Source organism: Zosterops lateralis, assembly GCF_965231275.1.
Source record: "Zosterops lateralis genome assembly, chromosome: 1".
In the NCBI taxonomy this organism is placed as follows: domain Eukaryota; kingdom Metazoa; phylum Chordata; class Aves; order Passeriformes; family Zosteropidae; genus Zosterops; species Zosterops lateralis.
This window is the reverse complement of record NC_139762.1, coordinates 127,857,564-127,882,854: the sequence shown is the minus strand read 5'-3', so window position 1 is coordinate 127,882,854 and position 25,291 is coordinate 127,857,564. Positions and strand designations below refer to the sequence as shown.

The window sequence follows — 25,291 nt, the reverse complement described above, 5'->3', positions numbered from 1 at the left end:
GAAGGAAATTCAGAGCACAAACTCATCAAGGGTGACCTCTAGGTACAACTGGTGGAGATTTTGAATAATACATGTTCATTGCTTGTATTGGCTTAATTGGAGCTTCAAATATCCAGACTAGAAAGCAGGAAATGAATGTTGAGTCTATTAAGCAAAACTGTCTCAAAGTAGAAGGAAAGATCACAGGGGTAGTTAAAGTGTTATACACATCAAAAAGGTATTGGAAGTGGGAACTGAAGGGCTCAAGGGTATTGATAATAGGCTATATATCTGTTTAATATAGATGTATACAAACATGTAGAATTTTTGAAGTTAATGCGGCTGTGAAAATTACTTGAGTGAATGGAAATTATCGAGGTCAATTCACATGACAGTTTGTGGTAAATTGGCACTTGGTAAGAGACTAATTCTTCTACCAAACTTATGCTGCCAGATCTTTACCAACATCCATTTGTCACAGGGTTTTTGTAAGTAAATAAGCATTTGGAGAATTTCCACTTGCTAGTGGCACTGGGAGAATTCATCATGCTCAGAGGAAGGTAGCTGGTGTGGCCGGGTATCCTTATCTTTCCAAGATGTCAAAATAAACCCCTGGCTCTGGTAAAGGTGGTGCTAAAGGTTCAGTTTCTCTTGCTAGCCTGTGACTCTCCCTCCAGTGACAGGGCCAAAGCTTGCTGCCTCTCTGGGAAAGGCCACGAAGCTGAGACTGTTATTTACTGCCCACCTCCCTGTCATGATCAATTAAAGAGGTACTATAGGAACACGAAAAAAAAAACCCAGCAAATGTATAATGATCTCTATAAATTCTGAAGGTATGAACTGCACTGTTATGGTCCCATATAACAGCCTCAAAGAGAAGCTGATGGGAAAAGAACCTGATTTATTATAATCACCTGGACTAGTGGAACTGCACAGTAAATTCCTCCTGCCTAAGTGTGCCTAAGTATGAAATGTTTTTCATTTTGAAACATGGAAGAAAAATGCTTCTGTGCCTGAGGTGTTATTACAAATGTTTGTTTCTGCAATGGTGGTGCCACTTTAGGACCAGTAAGTGCATTTGTTTGTTCGCTTAGATAAATCACCGGTGGAGGTGTCCAGTTTTTAAGAACATTCACTGACAAATTAATATCTTGTAGCTGCAACACAGCATAACTGTTGTGGAAAGAGTTATCTTTGAAGAAATAAAACTGCGTTTAGCTCAGTGGTACATATTATATATACATATATATATATATGTATTTATCTTGGATTTTAATTCCTTGATTTTTATATTAGTTCACATATAAACTAGAGAGCAACTCCAACTCACATCCAGTATGTGCTTTGTGACATAAATGTATGGAGAGAATGCTGCAAAGGCTGTAAATGCTACTTAACAAATCTACCATGCTCCCTATTTGTTCTCCAATCTTTTGTCCATGTTTGTTTTTCTGTAGGCAGTCTTCAAAGCATTTGTTACAGTCCACATCTTGTTTTCTCAATGCTAATTCTCTTCCCTTGCAGTCTTTTTATCATGTGCAGATCACTGATGTTGCATTATAAGAATATATAATTTTTATTCCCTAAGTAGGTTGTCAGGGAAACTTGCTACCAGACCTATTTATATATTGCACGATGCTTTAGCCACTGTGTATGAAAGAACTAGGACTTCAGAGCTTGAAGAAACTTTATTTTCTACATGTGATTATCTTTGCTGAAAGGAAGCAGAACTTGACTTGGCAAATACCATAACATTGATCCAAAATAAAATAAATTATTCCAGTTTTCTTTAATCTGAAAAAAATACATGTTCTTTGGAATATACGCGGTCTTTACATCCTTGTTTTTGGTGTGGAACATCATAGAGAAAATGGATTATCACAGAGTATTGACCAACTCTAATTGGCCATTAATCTTCAGCTTTGGAGAGATGAAGGCTAATGTCTATGTGCCTTCCCAACGAGATGTGGAATGTTTTAGCCTGGAACTAGAAGCAAGTGTACACATGAGCATCAGAGTGGTCATGGGAGTGGTCCTTATGAGGGCAAGGGCTTTGTCAGGCTGGAGCTAGAACACAAGACTTAAGTTTATATGAATTGAAGAATTAGGAAGAAAATACTTTGAATCAGCTGAAATTCATAGGCTGGATTTTTTTAATGATTAGTAGCAGAAGTACTCTTTGCATCTATACAAAGCCCAGATATCAATTAAAAGATTAAGAACTCATTTCATTATTTCACTGATCACAGCATAGTTTATAGTCCCTGTAAGAGGGTTATTTCTTCTGTCCTAAAGAGATGTGCCAACTGTGGTTTATTAGGTATGTGTCAGATGGCTCAGCTGTCAAAACTATGCAGCAGAAAGGCTCTAGTATGAAAAAATCATTTTGTGGTCTCATGCCTGTGATGGTGATGTCCATCCTGTAGACTTGGCTGACCATGTGGGTTGCTCCAAGTTCAGAAGGGCTGGTAGGTAGTTTTGTGGGTATTGCAGTTGCCACGTTTATGAAGTGGCTGTGGCAGAAATAAACACTGGTGGATGGAAATGGCTGCCCAGCTGAGGGATTGCCTGCACCCCAGAGATCTTGGGGTGTGTTCTCTTGAATGAATGAAGAGAAAGCTGTGAAGCATCACCAAGTTCATGGTTAAAAGAATATTACAGAAAATCAGGAAAACATATACTCTTTATTATGTATAAAAGGCTGACACTTGCTACTGTGTATGAAATACTTTGGTAGTTCATCCCATTCTCTGTGAGCAGCAGAGCAGCAGCACTGGGTGGCAGGTAGGGCTGTGGCTACCTGGCAGAGCCCCTTGTGCAGCACAGGTTTTTCAGGATGTGCTTTTTGCCACACAGTGGCTGTGACGTGTAATTTTCCTCCTTTCTTAGAAAGAACAGGTGGCCTAAAGGTTACAAATGTACCTCAGAAGCAATTTTGATAAGTGCACAACTCTGAATCCCTTGGCTTCTGCAGTTGAGGTTGGTGAGTGACAACTGGACCGGGACCTGGTCTGGAGGCAGTGTTTCTGTTTGACACTTTCATGTTTTCCTAAGAGCTATTTCTTCCTTCAGTTCTTTCAGCCTCTTGGAATCTACTGATAGATTGCAGCCAGGAGTACATCTTTCCATGCACTCTTTTTATACTTGGTTCATTGACTCATGTGTGAATTTTGCCATCTTGAGTGGATATTTTTTGCTTTCCTTACCTCCCTCCCCTCCCTTTCTATTCAAGAAACTTCTAATTTTAATTTGGAAAAAAATTCTGTGGTCTTGCATGCCAACTGTCTGGAAACATATGGATCTTCATTACCCTTCACAATGTGATGGGTATTATTTATAAAGTAAATTACGAGAACTTCAAAGGAGGTGTTGCTGCTTTTTATGTCAATAACAAGTTTTATTTTTTAAACTTGTTGAGAGTGTATTTACGTAACAGAAGCCTGCAACTTCCCAGTAGTTCCTGGTGCCTAATAGGGCAGTGCTACATTGCTTTCCTATTTCTGGATAGCTTCTCCTGGTTTGAAATGCATGTATTTTTCTGTAAGAACTCTTGCAATGTTGGGAAGCTGTCAGCAGAGCCTTTTTGGACTGTCAGTTCTCAAAGGCTCTGCACAGCTGGCTACAGTGGAGCAATGCCACCTCCAGACAAAGTGAGTGGAGGAGAGTTTAGGGAAGACCTCAGCACAGACGTGTAAAATTATACCAATCCTGCAGGTGTTTTATGCCATCACATAGACAAAATATTTGGCCTGAGCACTCTGTCCATTGCAGAGACACTGGGTTTGGGATGCCCTTTTGCATAAGTTGTGCTGGCATCAGTCCTGCTACAGACTGCACACTGCCTGTCCTGACTCCTCCAAACGAATATGTGGATACGTTCCCCTTGCTCTCTGCAGCTGTGGGAGCTACTGGATGTGCCATTTGAGTCTCAGGCACAGGTGATCCATGCAAAGCCTGGTACCTTCCCAATAGACTGGACAGATCTGTCTTCAATGAAATAACCAGTTTCTCTTTTAGCATTTGTGTGTGTCTGTTGCTGTAGTTCCAGGCATTGCAGAGTACGATACTCACAGTGGTTCCTCTTTGACTGATATCTATGAGTTGTCTTTTTTGCATCAGGGAGCAGAAAGGAAAATCCGAGATGAAGAGAGAAAGCAGAACAGGAAGAAAGGCAAAGGCCAGGCATCCCAAACCTCATGTAATAATGGTGAGTAAAGTGGGCCTTTCTGGTCTGGGGCTAAGTCATGCTTAACATGCCTCCTTTCACAACCCTGTGCTTTGTGATTCACCTAGGAGCTGAAGGGAAGCTGAGTGCACTCCCTCTGCAGAAAAAGAGTGATATCACCTTCTTCAAAACAATGGCTGACCTGGATTCCCAGCCAGTTCTCTTCATACCGGATGTTCACTTTGGAAACCTGCAAAGAACTGGACAGGTAGGAAATAATGAGATGAGCAGATGCCCACTTGCCACCTGGCTGCCTCTGCTCTTGGGCAGGTTTTAGGGGAGAAAATCACGGTTCCTGAGGGCTGCTTGTTTCAGCTCTCATTTTGGTAAATGCAGTTTTGGCGCAACACTTAAGTAGGATGTACCTCTCTGTGTTCTGGGTGCGAAGAAGGAGTTTATATTTCTTCGACAACTGACTAGTTTGGGTTTTTTTCAGTTTCGTCATTCTTTTGCTTTTAAGTATAAGGTTGATTTGTGACTGAAATACAATCTGGTTTTTAGTGCACTCTTTGGCTTGGTGAAATGAAGTGCCACCTTGTGGTAGCAGAGATCCCCCTCCTTGTCACTGCTGAAAACAAAGACCAAGTTCTTACACGTGTAGGAAGGAAGGTCAAGAGTAGGGTCTCTGAACAACTTACCCATTTTCTGTCGGCATCACCTAGAGATCTGGAAATTCCTTGAAAAAAAATTTTCATTCTTCCAAGTAAAACTCCATCATACTAATGTTAATACTCAGTATTTGCAGTTATTATCACTAATAAACCTGAGGAAGTCTTTCCTGACTTGACTCTTTTCTACTTTATCACCTGCTGGGAAGTTGAAAACCTGAACTGGAGGGTCAGCTCTGACAACTTTTTTACCATGAACGTGTTATTTATTAACATCTCGGAGTAGAATGAGACCTTTATGTATGTGTTTATAAAGACAAATAGTTGATGAGGAAATTTAATATGCATCTAGCTGAAAAATAGTAAAATGAGGAAGATTAAATGAAACTGAGTGTTGGAATTGTCAATTATTTTGAAGCGGTGAGAATTGTGGTTGAGCAAAGCACAAAGAGCGCAGACATTGTAATCGCAGCTGTCACTGGCTTGCTCTCCCAAATTGGAAAGACGCCCACTCACATATCAGTGTTGGGTACCTTCTGTCCTCATGGCTTTTAAATCAGAATGTGGATTGGTTTCAAAACAGGAGTCGGTGGAAGCATTCCTTAGTATATATAATCCTGTAAATAATTCTCTAAACTAACTGGAAGATATCTCCGTTTCCTAGCTCTTAGGCAATGTTCAGCCATGTCTTTTATTGCTGTAACTCATAGTTACAGACCTCAGCTTTGCACATACACACCTCTGAGCTATTTTCATTGCCCAGGTTCAGAAGTGAAGGCTCCCAGTGAGAGGTGAGTGTGCTCTGAGTCTTGCCAGCAGCAGTGCTGGAGACCTGCCTGGGGTGGCTTACCCTGCCCAGCAGGAGCGGCTGCCGTGTCCTGTGCCTCTGCCCTGTGCTTGCACCGCAGCTCAGCAGCTGCAGGGCTGGTGCACTTGTTGGTGCAGACCTGCAATGTGGACATGTTATGAGGAGTTTGGCTGACTGTTCTGTAAAGAGTTGGACAACAGACTATGATTTTATGCCTCGCCTGCTACTGTCAGCTGCGTTTGCTGCTGTTGAAAATTTGGCCCCAGTGACTCTGAACTACGTGGATTTACACAAAACCTGGACTTGGGCTTCTGCCCACAGCCTGTGCAAAAAATGTTCAGCTGTACCATTAGTCATTGTATATCTGTTAGGCCTGTAGTTTAATCTTGTTCTTCATAGTTTAATTAGATTTTCAGTCAGTATTAAATACATACAAAAGCTTGTGAGTGTTGTGGCTTAAACTGTATTAGGGGTAATTTAGGTGAGTAGTGATCTGATTTACAGTATTGTAAAATAATTGGGAAAATTATATGAGCCAGGGAAGAGTGTGATGTCTCTCAAATAAACTTCGATATGTTTCCACTAGATGATAATCAACAGCAATTTCTCTAAGCCACACTTCTTCCAGATGACAGTTAGAACTAGAGGTGTTTGTGTTTTATAGAAGGAAAAGGATTTTAAACATATGACAAATTGCTGAACACTTGTCCTTTCTCCCTTTTGAAGTTATTCTGTTAAGCAAGTGTCTGAGTTTTGGGAATAATTGATTTTTATTTCCATCCTTCTAGGTTTACTATAATACAGATGACGAGAGAGAAGGGTAAGATATTTATTGTTTCGCAAGCTTTGCAGTTAACAGTTTGAACTCATAGAAAGCCAATACAAAATATGAAATCAGATAAAACTGACTCCCTTTGTCCCCCTTCCCTCATATTCTCCCATATAAACTGTTTGCTTTTTATGTCTGTGTTTTAATACATTTCCAAGTAAAAGAGTCTCAAGGTTCAGTACGGAGACAGGACAATTTATTTGACAGTGAAGTATCATCTATGTAATCATAAAGGTTCTTAAATACTCTAAAAACCAGGAATTTTTTTTGAAGCACTGAACTTCACTGCATTCCTGAAAGCTGTTTAACAGTGCACACACATGTATGCAACAAATACAGGAACTGCAGAGGGAATAGGCCATGGGCCATGTGCCAGAAGAGAAAGGCAGAAAGAGAACAGAGGGCCAGGGAAGAAGGAATGTTGGAAATGGGAGTACCCCCTATCTGACTTTGGAGGGACTGGGAGAATTGATGAAAGTCCCTCTAACAGTTAGAGATGCCATTAAATAAGGGTTTAATATGGGTGGCTGAACTTCAGCCCACATTGTGTGCCAGCCCCATGCTTTTTAAGTTGCTTGAATCCCTGAGTGAACACCCTCAAGTCTTGAGATTCTGGAGTAACATGACTACACTCCCATAAACCTGAAAATAGTGACCTGTGGTAGGGAGGGGCTGAGCAACTGCAGTCTGCAGTCTTTCTTGAAAACATGAGGCCCTTTTTATTTCTTTTTGAAACTAATGTTCTTCATGAGGTTTACAATGGAATTTGAGAAACAAATAGGTGTATTGCATCAAGCAATGAGCACCCCCTTCCCTCAGTATTTAAGCAGCTAAGGCCCTTTGGAGTTTTCAAATTAGTGTGTAACATTGGAACATATTTTCCTGTCAGCTGTCCCAGTCAGTCAGTCTCGGCAATTTAAGAGGCGTGGATAGTTCAGATAAGCATCAAAAGCTAAATCTTTGCAGTTTCTGCTTTTGGTGCTACTTGAATAGCTAATGGGTGTTTTTGCCAGAGTACAAAGTGAGTTGTGACTGTTGCTGTTGTCTCCTCTTCTGCTGTGAGCACAGTTTACTGTGACATGGTCCCTGTTTTGTATATTCTAGTAGCAGTGTCCTGGTCAAAAGGATGTTCCGGCCTGTGGAGGAAGAGTTTGGTCCCTCGCCTTTGAAACAAATCAAAGAAGAAGGTCTGAAAAGAGGTAACAGTCAATTCTTAGCACTTAAAAATCATTCTGTGGGATTCAAACCCTCAAGCTGGCTTGGACAAAGTCCCTTGTAGGGTGCTAATACAAATATAGGTAGATGGGAGAAGAGATTTCACATCTGCCAGTCTGTAAGGAGGCATTTTAACAAATGCTAGAAATTACTTGAAAGAAAAAAAAAAAAAAAAAAAAGAACTATGCTCTCTCAAGAAGGGATCAGGACACAAGTGTATAGAAAAAAAGCTAGAAAGTTACTTGGTTCTTGGCCAAGCTACAGAGTTCATAGAAGTTCTAGTAGCAAATCTCTGATGGTCTATTTTTAACTTTTGCTCATCTTTTCTGCTCTGTCTGGGATCACAAGCAAATATGCAAGATGCATTGAGTGAAATACAGAGACCTTAACAGGCAAGCTCCTGCTGACTGCAGACTTAGATTGGCTGGAATAAAATCTCACATATTTCCTACCCTATTAGAAATATAAGACATGGAAAGACATATTCCAGCACATGTAACTGAATTGTTTAAGTGTTTGTATCCCTTAACTCTTTTTACTGCCCAGATGGGTATTATTACAGTTGCATTTCATGTGCTCTACCAACTACTGTTTTCCAGTCTGCTACAAGTTGAAAAATAGTGAAGCAACAGCTTAGGCTGAGCTGTTAAACTTTGTAGTGAAGGTGGTTTTGTCCACAAAGTCTGTTTGTGTACAGTTACTTTCAGTGCAGTGCCGCCCATGAAAACTTCTTACACTGTCACAGTTAAACACCCTGGAGAATATTTGTCATTCCTTCAGTCTCGTGAGTTCTGTCATGTAAATTTATTTACAAACTTAAGTAACTAAAACTTGCAAGTATTTTGAGGTTCACCCTTCAGCTTGTGAGACAACAAAGCAACAAGGTACAGAAGTGAGCTGGATTTTTCTTAGTTGTAATCATTTGTAAGACTCCTTCAGGCTTTATGGAAATGACTTCCCACAAGGTCACATTTGCAGTTTCTGTGTTGGTTAGGGTGGTGTGCTTGACCCAGGGGAAGCACAGAAGATTATAGGGTGGAGACTGTTATCTTCTTGAAATAAATGTGAACATGATTCTTTTAATTACATCTTAAATTAATTATGTGAGGTCAGCACTGGCCATGGACTTGCATTTGGTTGACTCAAGACCTTGGCGAAATTCACATTAGCAGAGCTCTGTCAAGCAGGAGGTGACAGCCATGAGGGCTACATAAAGAACTGTCATTTCCTACAATTTCACCTGGGTTTCCCAGCTGGAAGCCTAGAAAGTTGCCTGCAAAGAGGTATTGGTTTGCTTTGATTATTCCTGCCCTTTGCTGTGGTTAGTTATTTTGATATCATCCAGGACTTGTAAGCATTTAAAGGATAAGATTAGAAAGCAAAAAAACCCCCTCAGCTGGTGGCGAAACTATGTAAAATGATTAAATCCAGGAGAGGCACAGAACCAGAGAAGCTTGAGGATGCTCTCTTCCCATCCCCTTCCTGTTCAGTGTTTCTCTCATCTTGGACTATGCTGGCTGGAGGCCAAGGCTTTTCCAGTGTGGCCTTTGCTCTGGTGAACTTCCTGCCATCCGGAACCTTGCATCTGGGATTGTGCTGATGGTGTGCAGCTCAGCTGAATCTACCCATTTGATAACTCTGTCTTTGCCAGAGAACTCACTGGGTATTAAAATGTTTTGGGTTTTTTTTTTCCCCAGCATTCCCATATTAGAAGCTTCTTTTCTCAAGATCCATTTGGTACAGCAGAATCAGTAAGCAGGTATAGATAGGGTGCAGGTGTAATGTTTGAGAGAGAAAATACACATTAAAATATACATTAAAAGCAATGTAATCTCAAGGTGTCTCATTAGCAGAGCAGTGCAGGTAAGTAGCAGCCAGTGAGATGTCCAAGCCCCACTGAAGAACTGAAGTGAAACTGTGTGGCCTCACCTCTGCCTACTGGACCTACTTGTAACACTGGTGGAAATAAAAATATTAAGGGACAGCCTTCAAGAGAACAAGTCTGAAGGGATTTGCAAACACAATTCATATTCTCACTCAGGTAGCTGCCTCTATTCTTTCATCTCCTTGACCTCTAAGGGAAGTCCAAGTGCCTAACACAGAAATGTGAAGTATGTTAATCTGTACCAAATGTGCATCACAGCTAGTTACTTGGCTAGACTTGGCTTTTTCCTATTTTGAGTTCTCAGTAAGTTTTCAAACCACTTTCTCTTTCAGATTTCATAGGGAGTTTCCCATTAATTATAAATCCAGCAGCTGAGATATAGATCAGGTGTATTTCCAGTCCTGAGGTTCTCAGTTTCAAGAAAGCAATCTTTTGTCTGGCTTTCGTCTCTTAGGAAAGTCATGTTAAACTACTCTGAAACATTTTGGATTCCTAACAATCAGGAGGTTGAGAGCCATCCAAGGGAATTTGTGCCTGGGCAATAATGAGAACTCCAAATGTGAGAAAGGAAACCCAAAATACGGCTACCAGCTCTTCTTTCCTTGACTAAAATGTACATCTCCATCCAGAGACTACTTAACAGAGACTGTAGTCATTGTTCATAGGGTGCTAGTAGCAGCACTGGTAGTATTCAGGCTCAGACCTTCCTAATGCCCCAAGTCTTACTGTCTCATTGTGTCTTTAGTTTCATCTTTCCTGATGTATTGTCGTTAACAATTTTAAAAGCAGTATCCAACATTGTTCTTCTGCATTCACACATAAATCCTCAGTTCAGTGGCCTGGTTTCCAAAAGTCTCACTGGTGCAACAACATCCCTTGCCTTGAGCAAAGGCTGTTTGCCTCTCTGCAGTTTGCTGTATTGGGGCTATTTCTTAAGTAACTAAGGACAAATTTATCTCCCCTCACCTTTTGCAATTCTTTTTAACATCTAAAGAATATTAAGGTTTGCAGTGGATTTTAATGGTGGCAAGAAGGTTAAGGACTAAGACTGGGGACTAGACCAGACAAATTAGAATTTATCTTTTAATTTTCAGGCAAAAACAGCTCATTACCTTGTATGAGATTTCCCTCTTGTTCCCCTCCAAATCTTGTAATTCGTACTGTTAGAGTGAGCCCATCTAGATGCTATGAATGTGGTGACAGTAGGATCAGAGGATGAGCTGTGTTACATGGTCGCAGTCATTCAGTGGCAATGCTGCTGCTGAGTGCAGTGGAGCCTTTACAGCCCTTTTCCCTCCCCTCTGGCTGTGCTTCCCACTGTGGCCGTCTCTCTGCTGCTCTGACAGCATGAAGGCTTGTGGGGCTGCATTGTACACTGAGGCAGGGATCCAATCTGTTTGAAGAATAACTCAAAAAAAGGTTGTTTTTTCAGTCACATATGCTGTTTGAGAGAGTTTGTTATCCAGGAAAATTCATTGAGACAAGCCAGAGTAAGAGGGCATAAGGGCAGGGATGAGACAGGGGCTTCCTAAGGCATCACTGTCACCACAAGTCTTTTGTGGAAAAGTGCTCTACTGAATCAAAGCCAGGAGTTTCACACCTGTCAGGGTAAAGAAAAACCTAATAACCCCCTATGTGCTTACTTATCCCACCTCTCTGTGTGTATAATGTTGCCTGGCACACCAAGCACAATAGAGATGTAAAGCTCAGCACTGGGATTGTATAACATACCCAAGTTTAACCTTGGACCAAATGATTTTTTTCTCCTTTCAGATATATTTGTAATTGTTAAGGCTGGCAGAGCTCCAGATGTTTGTAAAGCCAGGAGTTACAGGACAACCCTCTAGTTACAAGGAAAAGATTTACTAAATTAATATCTAGTACTGGTAAAATTAACCCATTGAGTGAGTGCTTGTTCATGAGATTAAACATACCAGGCATGGTAAAATTTAACTCCCGGTGTGGAATTTTTTTTTTTTTTACATTTTGATAGTTTAAGTTGTGACCCAAAGTTGTCAGGATGTTCTCAGGCCAGGCCCCTAGGACTGCCAAAATATGGGTGAAAAGGATGTGGCTCTGCATGCTGTGATAGCAGTTTTGTGGCTCGTAATTCTGAATTGAAGATGCAAAAAACCCAACATTGTCTTGCATGTTCGGTTTGTAGGCCAAGTCAGGGGACTAAACCGCCTATGATTTTTTTCCAGTCACCTCAAAACTTGGGCAAAGAAGCTACAATTCTCTGCAAATAGGCCCAAGTCTATCCTACTAGAGTTTGGGCCTGAGAATTAACTTTTACGCAAGTACTTCTGTATGAAAAATGCCATCATGTTTTTTGGTTCATCTGCACGTCATCTATTGAGTTACCTGGTGAAGATATCTCTTGGACCATAAGAATTTGCAGTATCAAAAGATGGCCTTTTCTATCTACCAAAAAAAAAAGCTACCAATGTAATTTGTCACACAGACATGACAATGGATGTGTATTTGTACCTCATGTGCAGCAGTGCTATTTGAAAAGGCACTTTATTTAGGAAACAAAATAAATTGCAGAACATCTTATTTAACCTGTTACTTATCAGTCATTTGAGATGATGCCTAAAACACTTTTATAGTGTCTATGCTTACATGCTTTGTACCTGTCTGCTTTGCTTTTGCCATGTTATAGCAAGGTTCCTCCTTTTACCTGTGCAAGTGTGGAGAAGAGGAAAGCTAGAGAGGGCAGGGCACTGTGCCTGTGGACAACTAACAGCTAGCAGAGCATCTGAGGGAGGAAAAGGAACAGAAATGGCATTTGAGTACCTAAGCAGGAGGGCACACTGGTAAATGTTTCCCTGCCAGCTGTGCTCTTAAATGTCTCCCCTGTAAAGTCTCAAATTATTTTGAACTCATTTTCCCCAGTGTTTATTTTCATACTGATCAGGCCATTTGCAGTCATCTGCATGGTAATGTCAGAGACAGCTGTTTCTTTACCTTTTCTTTGGTTTTGCATTCAAAAGCACAGCTAAAGGCAACCCAGACTTGCGTTTTTTTTTTTTTTTTTTTTTTTTAAAGGTCCTTTCCCAGCCTTTTAGATGAAGCCTGGAGAGGTACAAGCCAAGACAGAGTTTTAAGGAGACCTAGCTTGTGTGTTTTGTCCTATTACCAAGGCACAAGGCCCCAGTGCTTTTTAGCTTCTTTCTGTAAAGGGAGATTTAGATTCTGGAAGACGGAGATTCTTCACATTAGATTACATTTGCTGATTTTTCAATACTGTCTTTTCAATGCAACTATGATGTGTTGTCCATTTCTAAATCAGTGATGCTATTAAAGGTACATCTTTTTAAGTGTAAACCATCTTCAGTGCTTCATTTCATCTGTCATGGATTAATATTTGTTTTCCTATACAGTGTGGGGTATTATGTCTATGCATTTGACTGAACCTGCTCCAAGTTTGATTTTTTTTTTTTTTATTTCAGTGCTTTTGTATGTGAGGAAGGAGACAGATGAGGTGTTTGATGCTTTGATGCTGAAATCACCCACAGTAAAGGGACTAATGGAAGCTGTAAGTATCCGATGTACTCACATTGTTTGTCTTTCTTGGCAAGAAAATATTGAGGCTTTCTGTGTATTATTGAGATAAACCATAATATAAAGATGAAGTTATTCTCAAGTGCATTTAAAGCATTTCTTAAAGGCTTTCTGGAGTGCAGCTCTGAAATGTCGGCATTTTCCTAATTCAGTGTTGTCAGCAAGTTACTGGGTTTAAACAGCATCAGAGAGCTGATTATTGGAGACCTGAGCTTTGAGGACTAGCAGTAGTTAACCAGCGTCAGGGAAGGAGAGAGGTGCAAGCTTCATTTTCTGATATACTTCTTTCTGAACTGATGGTTCAGAGCCTGTTGAATATTTTCCTGTAATGCTTATCAGTACATTCCCAGCCTGGTTTCCAAGAAGAGGCCCAAGGATGTGCCGTTCCTGTGGGAATTTCATCTGGCCTTTGTGCAATTGCTGTTCAGCATGTAAGAGGCAGGTGTTGAGCCAGTGCAGACTTGTCATTCATATGTTGTCTCAAATTCCTTCTCTAGCCCTCATTAACAGCATGACCTACCTACTAGTTGCTTCTTTGCTGTTTCTTTGGATTGAATTTTTGCTTGTTACCCATTAGTTCTCATCATAAGAGCTGCTTATTTCCAGGTTTAATCCTGTTTATATGAGCTGATGGCTCATGAAATTTGGTAAGAGAAGAGTTAAGAAATAATCACGTGTCTCACTGCTTCAGAGAGGGAATGTGAGATTGACGTGTGGGATGCTGAGTTGATTTCCAGCCTTGTTTATATGTAGGGGAGAAGATGGAAATGGATGGAAGTGCCCCTCTGAGTCCCCTAGAGAACTCAGCCAAGTGCTAGAAGTGTGTATATTTATACTCTCTTAAAACTGTCACAGTATCTGCTTGCATGTACTGAACACTTTTAATGCTGTAAAGATTGAGTTATTTCGTCAATATTTGGCCGGTAGCAGAAGGCAGAAAAAGATTTGTGGGCTAGTGAAGTTGCTTAAAGCACCTATTTAGATGAGGGTATCTCTGAGGAGAGTCAGTGGCACGCTAAGGATGTCCTAACTGTCCTTCTGCTGATGCTCTTTGTTAGCTGTGACTGGAGCTCAGCTGTCAGGCAGAGCACATGGATAACAAAAAACAGGCTTTGCTTGAAGAGGCAGCAGTCTGATTCATGGTAAGCTGCAACACAATTTGATCTTGTCTTTGTATGGGAGTTAAAAGTATGTTATTATCCTACATCTGTTCAAGCTAGCATGAATATTTTATTTCCAGTAGTCTGTGCCTCTCCATGCCTGTTCTTCAGCCACCATGTAACAAAAACAAAGTTGGTGCAGAAGCAGGAAAGGTTTCTGCATACCTCAGTCAGCACAGCTGCTGACTCACTGGCATGTTTTCGGCACCAGAGAAATCTAATCTATTGCAAAATGTCCCAGTACACTGGAAGGAACACACTCAAAAATTGTAAATTCTCTTTGGCAAGATATTGTGGATAAAACAATGCTGTCAAAAAGCTGTCAAAGTGCATATTCTTAAATTTTTTCTCTACAGTCATTGCAGCAAATCATGTAGTTTTGTAGTTGTGCATATCCTAAATGCTCCATTCTAGTCTCAGTATTAAGAATTTAGGAAGTGAGCCTTTGAGTATTACAGAGCCCCAGATCTGAAAGAGCTCCAGTGATCCTCAGTCACACCCTCCTTCTATGTTTACTGATTTTGCTTTTTTTCATTTTGTTAGGCACTGTTCCTGATCTTTGACTTTTTCCTAACTTTCTGTTATTTATGATATTATTATATTTCAGATATGGTTATTAATTATATTAATTCTGTTATTAATTATATTAATATAATATTTCAGAGGTTTTCTCAGATCCTATGTTTATTTTATACTCACATATACGCCCTTTCCAAATTAACAATTAGATTCCTTCTCAGATATCTTTTGGCAAATATCTAGTGGTCTTGGGTTTCAGAAATGCAGCACATCTCAGGAAGCGATGCAGATATTTCGTTTTCACTAGTCATCCTGATCAACAGAAAATAGCAAAACATCACACACATGGGGTGACTGACCAGCTCTACATCCTGCTTTCAGCCTGATCCAAAGTCAGGATCTCAGTAGGTACCTCACTTTTACATTGTGCAAAATTACATATTTATTCAAATTACAGAAGGCAGTTCAAATTGGGAAATTCAAGCATCTCCCAAAGTCTTTCAATAATTAAAAGCTAACAGCTGAGTTCAGTAGAGCTAGCTTAGACTATTAGATACTATATGTGTAATCTTCCAGCCAGTGTAGGGCAACAGACTAGACCATTTAATAGAAATAATCTGGCAAAGGTGTTTTCCTACACGCCTTGACCTGCCCAGATATTGCCCTTTCTGGCTTCCGGACTCCAGCAGAGAGCATTTCTGGTGGCTTGTGCAATCAGACAAACCTGCCATGCCAGGGGACTGTAGCCCAAAGGAGCACCCAGACAGCTATTTCAGTGCCACTTAGAAGGCATCCCAACAGAAAGAAATCTCTGCTCAAAAAATTGACAAATGGGTGCTGGAGATGATGAGGAAAAATATTTCTCCAAATAAAAATACCTTTTTAAAATATAATGTAGCCTGCTTGGGTTCAGGTGAGAAATCCTGTCATTTTGTATGGAAGTTGGCAGTAAGTGGTGGTCCCTCTGCGCTGCCAGCAAACACCCTGAGAAGAGGGTGTTAAGTGAGATGCCAAGGCAGATGCTTGCTCTCTGCTTTCTCCAATTCTGCAGCAGAACTTAGCACATTTGTACTGGAGACTTTGAGGGGGAGGCTCTCTCATACCCCTACTTTAAGCCTTGCTTCCACAGCTTGCTGTTTGGTATAATTGATTGAATCCCAGGGGTTCCTGAGAAATGTGCCTATTCAGTCAGCTGGAAATCTTTCGCAAAGCTCCCTAATCCCTGCATGTTGTATAAATCCTACACCTGTCATAGGCAGTGTGACAGGCAAGGCTTTCTCAGCCCAGCCTCTCATGGTTTATGTAGGAAGTGATGTCCCAGAGTCCCAAACTGCTTTGAGCAACACTTGGGATGCATGAATGTTAGGTATGCCAAATATCCTAGGGAAGATTTATGCTGGAATGTGCAGAATGCTGTATATTAGCTGCTATTAAGCCTCCTTGGCAAGAAATGTTTTGCTTGGCTTGTTTATTTGCATGGAGTCAGTGAAAAGTGTCTTCAAGTGCTGATCTTTACAATGTCACTAGGCTTCAGAGTTAATAACCCAGAGAGAAGATTGTTTCCTCACGTTCACGTCCTCAAGTTGTGACACTTGCTGCACTTTTGGGTTGCCAGTTTTTCTCCAATGCCTGTTAAAAAGGATTTTTTTCAACTGTCTGATGAAATGGAGCCATTTTTATTATTGCTTTACATGAAAATTTAAATTTAGGGGTACAACAGAGGCACAGATACAAAAATTCAACACCAGATTATCTGATCTCATTCTGTTCATGATAAGCAAAGCCAGAGGATAATAAAGAATAAAGAAAGAGTGAAACATGCTGGTGCAAGCAAAATTGAAGTAGCAAATACCACCCAAGTTCAGTTTGTATTTTGTTCTCTGCTAGGTGGAAAACTTAGGAAGTGGATGCGTCTATTGTACCTTATCAGTTATTCGACTTTCTGTTAGCCAGTGATATATGCTAATAGTCAGAGGACACTGTTTTCAGTATAAGAGAGGTTTTATTGGTTCTTCAGAATCTTGGGTTTATGCTTTAGAATGCCTGTCAAGCTGATACCCTTGTGTATTATTAGGGATAGTTTTTAAGTACAAAATTGCGTCTGGGCTAAGGTGACAATGATACTGTTATAGGTGATATAGACAAGTGTAGGCTAATTTATTCTCCCTTTCAGAGAATCTTGGCTGTCTGGATGGGAGCCATGCTTGGTGTTCAACCTGTGGCTCTTTGAATCTGTCCTCAATGCTGAGTTTATCTTTTCCATTTTCTCTTTTGTAATAATTGCTTTAATGTACTTCCCTAAAATACCTTTCCTCAACAGAACTCTGAATGCAAACACAAAGAAAGGATTTTACAGTGACTGATGTTTGCCAGTCTTTAAATGGATTTTTAATTACGCATTTCAGTTCTCTAATGCAGAAGATAAGTAGTCAGCTATTTAGCTGCAACTTCATTTCACCTGGAAAGAGCTGGAAGCTTACTTTGCTTGGCAGTAGAGCACCACAGAACATTAATCACTGGGGGGAAAAAAGTAATTTTTCTGTAACTATTTTGCCTTTTGGGACAATCCTAAAGTGTGAACTGTGAGATCTGTTCCCTCAAAGAAGAATCATAATTTGGAAAGCAAACCTGGCTCAGATGAAGGCCCCAGGGACACCATCTTCATAAGCACACCACAGACTTACTGCAGAATAGACATCCAAAAAAGTTACTAGTACACTGCTGCAAAGCAATACCAAAGCATCCCAGAAGTACTTGTTGGCATGGGTAATTTGTCAGCTAAATAGTTATTCCTTCTAAAGTTTTACTGTATTTTCTGCTTTATTGTTTTAGTTGCTTTAGTAAGAAGTTTATTTTACAAGTCCTTTACCTTGATAACACACTGCTCTGTGACATCTCCTCTTGTTATCTATACACTCAGATGATGTTTTGTGAGCCAAATAATGTTTTCATTTTACTACTATAGTAACTATACTGAGTCACCTTCCCAACAACACAGAAGCTTCTTAGTCTTGTGTAATTGATGTTGATAACCCTCCCACAATAAAAGGTACCTTGAAGATACTCTTTGGACCAAAGTACCATCATGGAGAGTCCTATTAGCTTAACAAACCTTGAAATGTCTTTGAGAAATAGAAATGTGTGTTTTTGTTGTTCCATCAGCCCATCAGCTCCTGTTGTGTCGCCATGTGTCTGCCTTCTCCCTAGTGGGAGAAGCCTTTGCTTTCATGAGCCCAAAAATCAGATTAAGAAACAACAGAAAGATCAGATTGAAATTCCCTGGGAAAATCTGAAGCTGGGAAGAGCATTGACTCCTTGAGCAGAGCACTAGAAGATGCTGGGGCAGTTCTGATGAGTCATACCCTATAAAAACTATACTATCTGAGTTTCTGCATGGAGACAATTGTGGGTTTTGATTAAGCTGTTCAGGATTATTGCTCCCCAAAAGTCATCCTTAAATGAAAGCATAATATAGATGTGACAGACTTTCCTGTATAGCTATCCTGCCAAATTTGCAGAGATTTTTGTTTTAATGTCTTATGTAAAGTAAGAGGTGATAATTTTATATTTCTCATTCATCTTTAGTAATATTTCTTTTATTTTTATTATTTCAGATCTCTGAGAAATATGGGCTGCCAGTTGAAAAGATTGCAAAACTTTATAAGAAGAGCAAAAAGGGGTAAGTTAGTTACCTAACTAAGGATCTATTACAGAATCTTTTAGAATTACTTAGAGATTCCAGTTATACTTGGGGCCTCATGATGTTTGGGCAGCCAAGCTCTTTCAGGAGACGTAGCCGTGTGGTGAAATCTTCATGTCTGTGGAGACTGTAGGGGATGGCAGAAGAGAAAACATGGATCTTCAATCCATATCTGACCACTGTTTGTAAGCTTACAGTGAAGAAAGAGTTTGTGGATAAGATATGTGGATAAAGTCTTATTTTGTAGACAATATGCTTAATAACATTGTAGAGGGCCAGCATGGGAGATGCTGCCTTTGCTGTGAATGCAGTGTTAGGAAGGAGTAGGCCACTGTCTGAAAGACAGGCAGGCAGTGTTTGTTGCAGGGGTTTCAGCTGAATAAATTTAGATTTGAACATCACAGCTGGACTTTTAGAATAGCTAGGCTTCTCCTCCTTGCCATAAAACTAAATCTTCAACTTTTTTTTTAAGTTCTATTTAACCACAATATTGTAGCAATATAATTTTAAACCAATCATTTATTTTCAGCTGTAACTCTAGCTTAGGGCATTGTTACGTCTGGGGATTTCTTTAGCTTTTGAAAAGACAGGTGAAACTTCTCATGTTTTGCTTCTAAGTGACAGAAGGAACTCTTAGAGGTAAAGAGTGAGGAAAACACTCATATACAAGGTACCTTGGGAAGCAGCAGCTAGCTGGGTCTGCCAGGGATCTGTAGTGCAGCTCATCTGTAGCTAGCCTGTGTTAACATCCTAGCACTACTGTGTGTCTTAACTACTCTGGCAAGGAGCAGCCTCTAATGCAAAGACTATGAGGGACTACAGGGCAGATCTTGATAATATTTCCCAGTGACCCTGTATTGGCATGTACTGGAGTCTGGTTTTGTATTGTAGAGAAGCAAGTACATGTGGTAGAGTGTATAGCTTTCCTTTTCAGTGTCCTGGTACATAAAAACATTGATTTCTGCCTTTGTCACCAGCATCCTGGTAAACATGGATGACAACATTATTGAGCACTACTCCAACGAGGACACATTCATCCTGAACATGGAGAGCATGGTCGAAGGCTTCAAGATCACACTGACAGAGATCTAGCCTCAGGCAGAGCCTTTTTGTAAGGAACCACAGCATTTCATCCTTCTTGGAAAGCAGATTCCCCATGAACCTGACAGACATTGATCAGAGAAACTGTTACAAGACTGCATTGAAAATACTGTCCATTCTGCACATATGCAGCCACTCCATATAGACTTGGGTTTGTCAAGCACGAGGCCATTCACATTAACCTGGTCCCTTATTTATTGTTCCCCACTCTCTAGTGTACAAGCAGTTACCAGCCCCCACATTTGTAACCAGATGACCCACTGCAAATGTGAAATGCAGCATTTTAATCCATACTTCAGTGTGGATAAGCTCATTCTAAAACATGTTCAGTAACTATGCTGGTCTAATTTCAGAAATCTGGTATAAATCACTTTACCAGTAGTTGTCTCTGTCATTGCTAAAAATGTGTTGCAGTGCTAAAGATGGGCAAAGTGGCTGACAGTTCACTTGCTCAGACTGATCCATATCTCTCTATACTGTATAGTCTTGCCAAATACCTCTGGTAGTTCTCAGTACGTAGCAATGAGGACTTGTAAGTAAGGCATTCAGCTACAAATGTCATTTGTAAGTAAATGGTAAAAAAATCATTTTAACCTTGTATATAATGTTTATAATATGCAATAATATATTTTAACTACTGTATGTGGGCATGTTTACTGCCACCATGTTTTTGTATGTATTTGGTTTAGGGTTTGATAGAATCTTTTCTAGAGGATTAAATTGCTGCAATCTGTTAAGGAGTGTATACTGAGAAGCTGATTACTGAAATCTGTACTCAAATGCTCCATCCTTGCTCACACAGTTGTATATTGAAATATTAGAGCAGACTCTGCTGCTGGGTCTTGGATGCTCTGGCACAATGGGGCCCACCTTAGGTGCCCAAGTCTCGGCTGTAGATACCTGAGTCTCCCATCCAGCTGTAACAAAATCCAAGAGACATCACGTGTCTGCTGCCTGGCTTGCCTAGAGGTACAGAAGGGACTTCTTCCTGATCGTCTTCCTTGATGAAGCAGAGGCTCCAAAAGTGGCCTTTCCTTAAACTTGTGGTGGAAAAGCTCTTTCTGCAGCAGCCTGCAGAAAGAGCCTGCATCAAAGCATTCCTCTAGACTGTAAGAAACAGGACTTCAAACTCTTCCTTTTAAGTGTATTTGCTCTTGTAGTTCCATTGAATGATTCTGTTGTGATTCCTAGGACACTTGGGTGATGTGTAAGCCTGGGCTTGATGTAAATATTTTATCAAAACTGGAACAATTGTGCCACTGGAGACTGAGTATCCCACAACTGAGGGGTGGAGATTGGTCTCTCTCTCAAGGGCTGCATCTGAATCCAAGTTGAACTACATGGTTATTCCATCAAATTCCACGCCTGTCTTATGAATTCTGTGAAGAGAGAAAGTTGTGCAGGCTACAATCATACCAGGAAAGGGGTTCAAGGCCTGAATGTCCCTATGACATCCAAGCATATCTCTCTCTCCATTCCAGCTCCTCTGGCTGTTGTAAAGAGCTCCTCACTCAGCATATAATTTTCAGACTTTTTGTGCATTTTATTCTCTATGCACTCTCTATATGGATCCTGTGTGACAGACAGAATTGTGGGTCCTTTCCTACATGCAGCCTTTAGAGTTCATTCTTTTTATTGTAAAACCTTTTCTCCTTTAGTCACACAACCTTTATTATTTGGTGGTTAATGGCAGAAAGAAACACTGCCTTGTTTAACAGGGTTCGTGTAGTGTTTTGAGCTGTGTGGAGCTATTTGCATTCAAGCAAAGTAGCTGGGATAACTGACCAGCCTGATTTGGCCATATCTGAATGAATTGTCCTGTAAGTTCTTGCACACTTTCTTAACTTCATTAGCAGTTGCATTCCATTAAAACCTTTTCCTTTTATAGAAATGTTAGGTACAAGTCAAGGTTTCTGTGGGACCAGAAATTATAAAAGGTTTAGGCTGGTATCATCAGCGCTAACATAGCCAGAATCCACATAAGCCAGAATCCACATATGCCTGTAAAGCAAAGTGTGTGTTCTGTATTTCTCCTGCCCTTTTTTTTGGTCATGCACTCTTTCCCCTTCTGCTGCAGAGTTTCTGTTGTACTTTTCTTAACTTTATATAAAAATGCACTCCAGCAAAGATGCTCTTGCTACCCTGCTCAAGAGCAAACAATCTGGGAATATAAGAAATTTATGATGGTTCAGTTTGTTTCTGTTTGGCTCAGACTGTGACAAAAAATCTATCCTGACTTATCCCAGATACTTTTTTCTTAAATAAAAAAAAAGAGGACAGTTTGGACAGAAGGCATTAGGAACTGGGACCAGCACACAGGATTGGTGAGCGATACTGTAAGTTCTTGTATTCCTCTGTTGGTGTTTGGAATCCTCAGAATATCAACTGGTCAAGATGCCTGGGCAGAAGCTGCAGGTGAAGCAAAGGAGTAAATGTATGCAGGAGTTGAGCCCTGATTCTGCCCCCAACAAACCTATTGTCCAAGGGAATGTTGGTGGCACCTGGGGCTGGCCTGGGTTGGAATGTGCTGCATTAAGAAAGACTAGTGAGAATTTAGGGATCACAGAGAAGGATAAGCTGTCCTGGCAGCACCAGCACTCAGGTTAATGGGATGGTTTTGTTTTACATTTGGGTTGAGATGAGCTGAGATCTGTTGTGCGTGCTCCTCATGCTGTGATGAGGAGCAGTGTAGGATCAGTGAGAAGTGCAATGCTCCAGGAATGCTGGGGCTTAAGGAGATATCTTTCCATTGCAATTTTAGATGCTTTCAGACAGCCACTGTCCAGAAAAGGGAAGTTGCTTCCAAGATTAACTGAAAGCTATTCTAAATACATCTTAAAGTGTGCAAATTCCTGATAGTAGAAAGCTGACACTCCTGCCTTTAGTTCCTTCTTACAATCTCAATGAAGTTATCGGTGGTAAGATTGGTGGTAAGACCATTTTAAAACAACTAGAGCTAGGTAAGGATCATCACCCTTAACTTTATCTGCCAGGGTCAGAGGGCTTTGTTTCTCTGCTCCAGATGCAGATGCACTCCAAGCACTAAGGCTGAGTATCCACACTGCACCCCTTCAGTTGTAATTGTAGCATCAGCTGCTGGAGGAGCAATGAACCTTGAATGCTGGTTGTGGCAAGCTCTTGAGGTTCACCTTGTTGGTCCAAATCAGCTCATCAGAGTGGTGGGAGAGGGGCAAGAGTGGTATGAGTAATGCAAACTTCTGAAGCAGTGGCTGCCTTGTGCTCTGCTTGACTCAGATATCCTGAGGAGTACACAGTGCTTACATGTATATTGTTTAAAATATGCATGTTGCTTTTGTTTGATTAAAAAAATATTGATTAATGCTGAATCTTCCAAATATTATGAGTTAAATGGAAATAAGATTTGGATACTGTTCAGCAGGGGATAGAAATATCTGCCTTGCCTCCTTTTGTCTCTTTGTGGAACTGTGGTAGTTCTTAATTTAAAGGAACAAAATTCTCATTTCATTTTCTTCTTCAAGACAGCAGTCTTGAATCTTAACTAGTGCAGCCCGAGGAGTGGCTTGCTGCCCGGTGCATTTTCCCTATGAAGAATTATGGTAGTGCAGTGTCTGTAGATGTTGTGTTTTGAAAGACTCTAGATAGAGGTGTACAAAAGGAGAACACTCTTCTAATTTTGGTTCCTGCTGCAGATTTGGCACTTTGTCCGTCCATTTGATGTTTTATTATGAAATCCCATTCAAATTCTCGAATGCTAGTTCTTTCTCACAGTCGGGTGCTGATATTCCCAAAATAAAGTGCATCCTTTGAGTGAAGCTTTGTGGATGTATGGTGATAACCCCATTGAGACATTTTGGAGGATTTCTATCACTGAGTGTAAACTACAAAGAAAAGAATGTTTTTTTCCTATGTCCTCTCTCACAAGGTTTTTGGTCAATGGAATTCAGAGATCAAATGTCTTTCTTTTTATTTTTCTCTTTCATTCTATGAGTTGTTTAAATGTAAATTAATTCAAACAGTTAGAAAAATCTAAACTCTGTAGCTGTCAGAGATGCTGTATATTGATTGAAGTGGAACTGGAAAGGAGTATCATATGACTTATGAAATGTAAAGCTTATTAAATGTTTATATGCTCTTCCATTTCCTATTAATTGAGACAAGATACAAACGAGAATGTTTGTGCCAAAGATTGTGACAAGCCGTCTTTTTGGCAAACAAGGAAAATTAATGTATAAATAGTGTGCTTTTATATTAAGAATATAGCTCATATAACTTAATAGTGTTGCAACTGGGAGAGGGGTTTGATAAGCTGTAAATACAAGTATTTTATTTTTTTGTACATTTTTAAGAAGGAAAAAAAATAAATATTCCTATGTATGAGATAATATTTCTGTTGCTGTGGTGTGTATTACTACATCTCTCCAGGAGAGAGAGTATCAGTATATACCAGTACCTGAAGTGGGGGTGCAGAGAGGATGGAGTCAGGCTCTTCTAAATGGTGTCCAGGGACAGGACCAGAGGCACGTGGACACACACTAAAACACAGGAGTTTCCCTCTGAAAACAGGGAATGCTTTTTCCTGTGACTGTGACTAAGCTACTTGAGCAAGGGAATTGGACCTGATGAACTGCAGAAATCCCTTCCAACCCCAACTATTCTGTGATTCTGTGCCTTGTTGGAGTGTCTTGGGAACCTGGCTGGAAGCACTGACACCAACATCTTTGTGACTCCTGGGCACCTGAGTTGAGGTCCTTACCCACATCTACTCCAAAAGCACTGAAGCATACCTGGCCACACATATTGCAATAAAACATTTTCATCAAGCATTTTATTCTCCACCAGTTGAGTTTGGCTTTTCAAGTAAGATTCAGGAGGTGAGAACATCTTAGTAAGTGGGAAATTGCTTGGGAAAGCCTTTGCCTCAGCAAAGAGCAGGGCAGCCCTGTCTTACAGTGGGGTGGAGGAGTTCAGTGCTCTGGATGAGCAGTGCAGGGGGTGAGCCAGGATCAGCTCCCATGGAGCTCTTTAAGGTAATCACATTTCCTGGGCACTGCCTGTGATAGATGTTTAATTATGTTTTATAGGAAGTAGTTTTACTGAGTGGCTCTTAAAATGCAAATGCTTTAAAGCTGTGTGGTTGGCAGTGTGCCATCTGTGAGGCCATGGAGGGATGAGGAGAAGTGTGTTGGCTGATGGTAACCTCTGCACCCACAACTCAAGGGTTGGACTGTGCCTGGCATGGCTGAGCCAGGCTTTAGCAGGGTGACTTGGGTCACCTTAATTAAAGGTCATTAAGAACTGACCCCCTTTTCAGAGCAGAGCACAGAACACCCTACTTTTAGCTCCTGATCAAAACATTAGGGGCCTCACTGGAGCAGCAAAGCTGTGGTTTTCAGCACCTTCCCCAATCTCTTGGCTCAATTTGTGCTGCAGAAAACAGTGATAGATTATGGAGCACGCCACTTCCCAGATGGGGCCATGAGCTGCAGGATCACAGGTTTCCTCCTCCACTCTGGGACTGTGGGAGTGCAACCTGTGCTCCAGTGCCTGGGGCAGACACCTTTGCACAGTGAGATTCGAGGGACAGCAAGGGTGCAAAGTGCAGGATTTTAGCATCCCTGTACAAATAAACACCTCCTTACACCCAGTCTTTTTATGCTAAATCGTATGATGGCCCTAAGGGGAGGGTGAGGAGAGTGTACATCACAGGGAGACT

General features: G+C 40.7%; 1 protein-coding gene across 4 annotated transcripts in view; it reads left to right on the top strand.

Annotated features, from left to right (window-relative positions):
• The window catches only part of GRHL2 (grainyhead like transcription factor 2), a 65,858-nt gene extending 41,898 nt beyond the window's left edge, over positions 1–23,960 (top strand). For 3 of the 4 annotated variants that reach the window (XM_083880052.1, XM_083880051.1, XM_083880054.1), the window contains exons 10-16: positions 4,099–4,186; positions 4,273–4,412; positions 6,409–6,440; positions 7,554–7,648; positions 13,005–13,090; positions 18,410–18,474; positions 19,473–23,960. In XM_083880052.1, coding sequence (XP_083736178.1) covers positions 4,099–4,186; positions 4,273–4,412; positions 6,409–6,440; positions 7,554–7,648; positions 13,005–13,090; positions 18,410–18,474; positions 19,473–19,587 — 621 coding nt within the window. In that variant the 3' untranslated portion in view covers positions 19,588–23,960. The remainder of the gene's footprint in view (positions 1–4,098; positions 4,187–4,272; positions 4,413–6,408; positions 6,441–7,553; positions 7,649–13,004; positions 13,091–18,409; positions 18,475–19,472) is intronic. The other variant, XM_083880053.1, reaches the window with a different exon arrangement.
• The last annotated feature ends 1,331 nt before the right edge of the window (positions 23,961–25,291 follow it).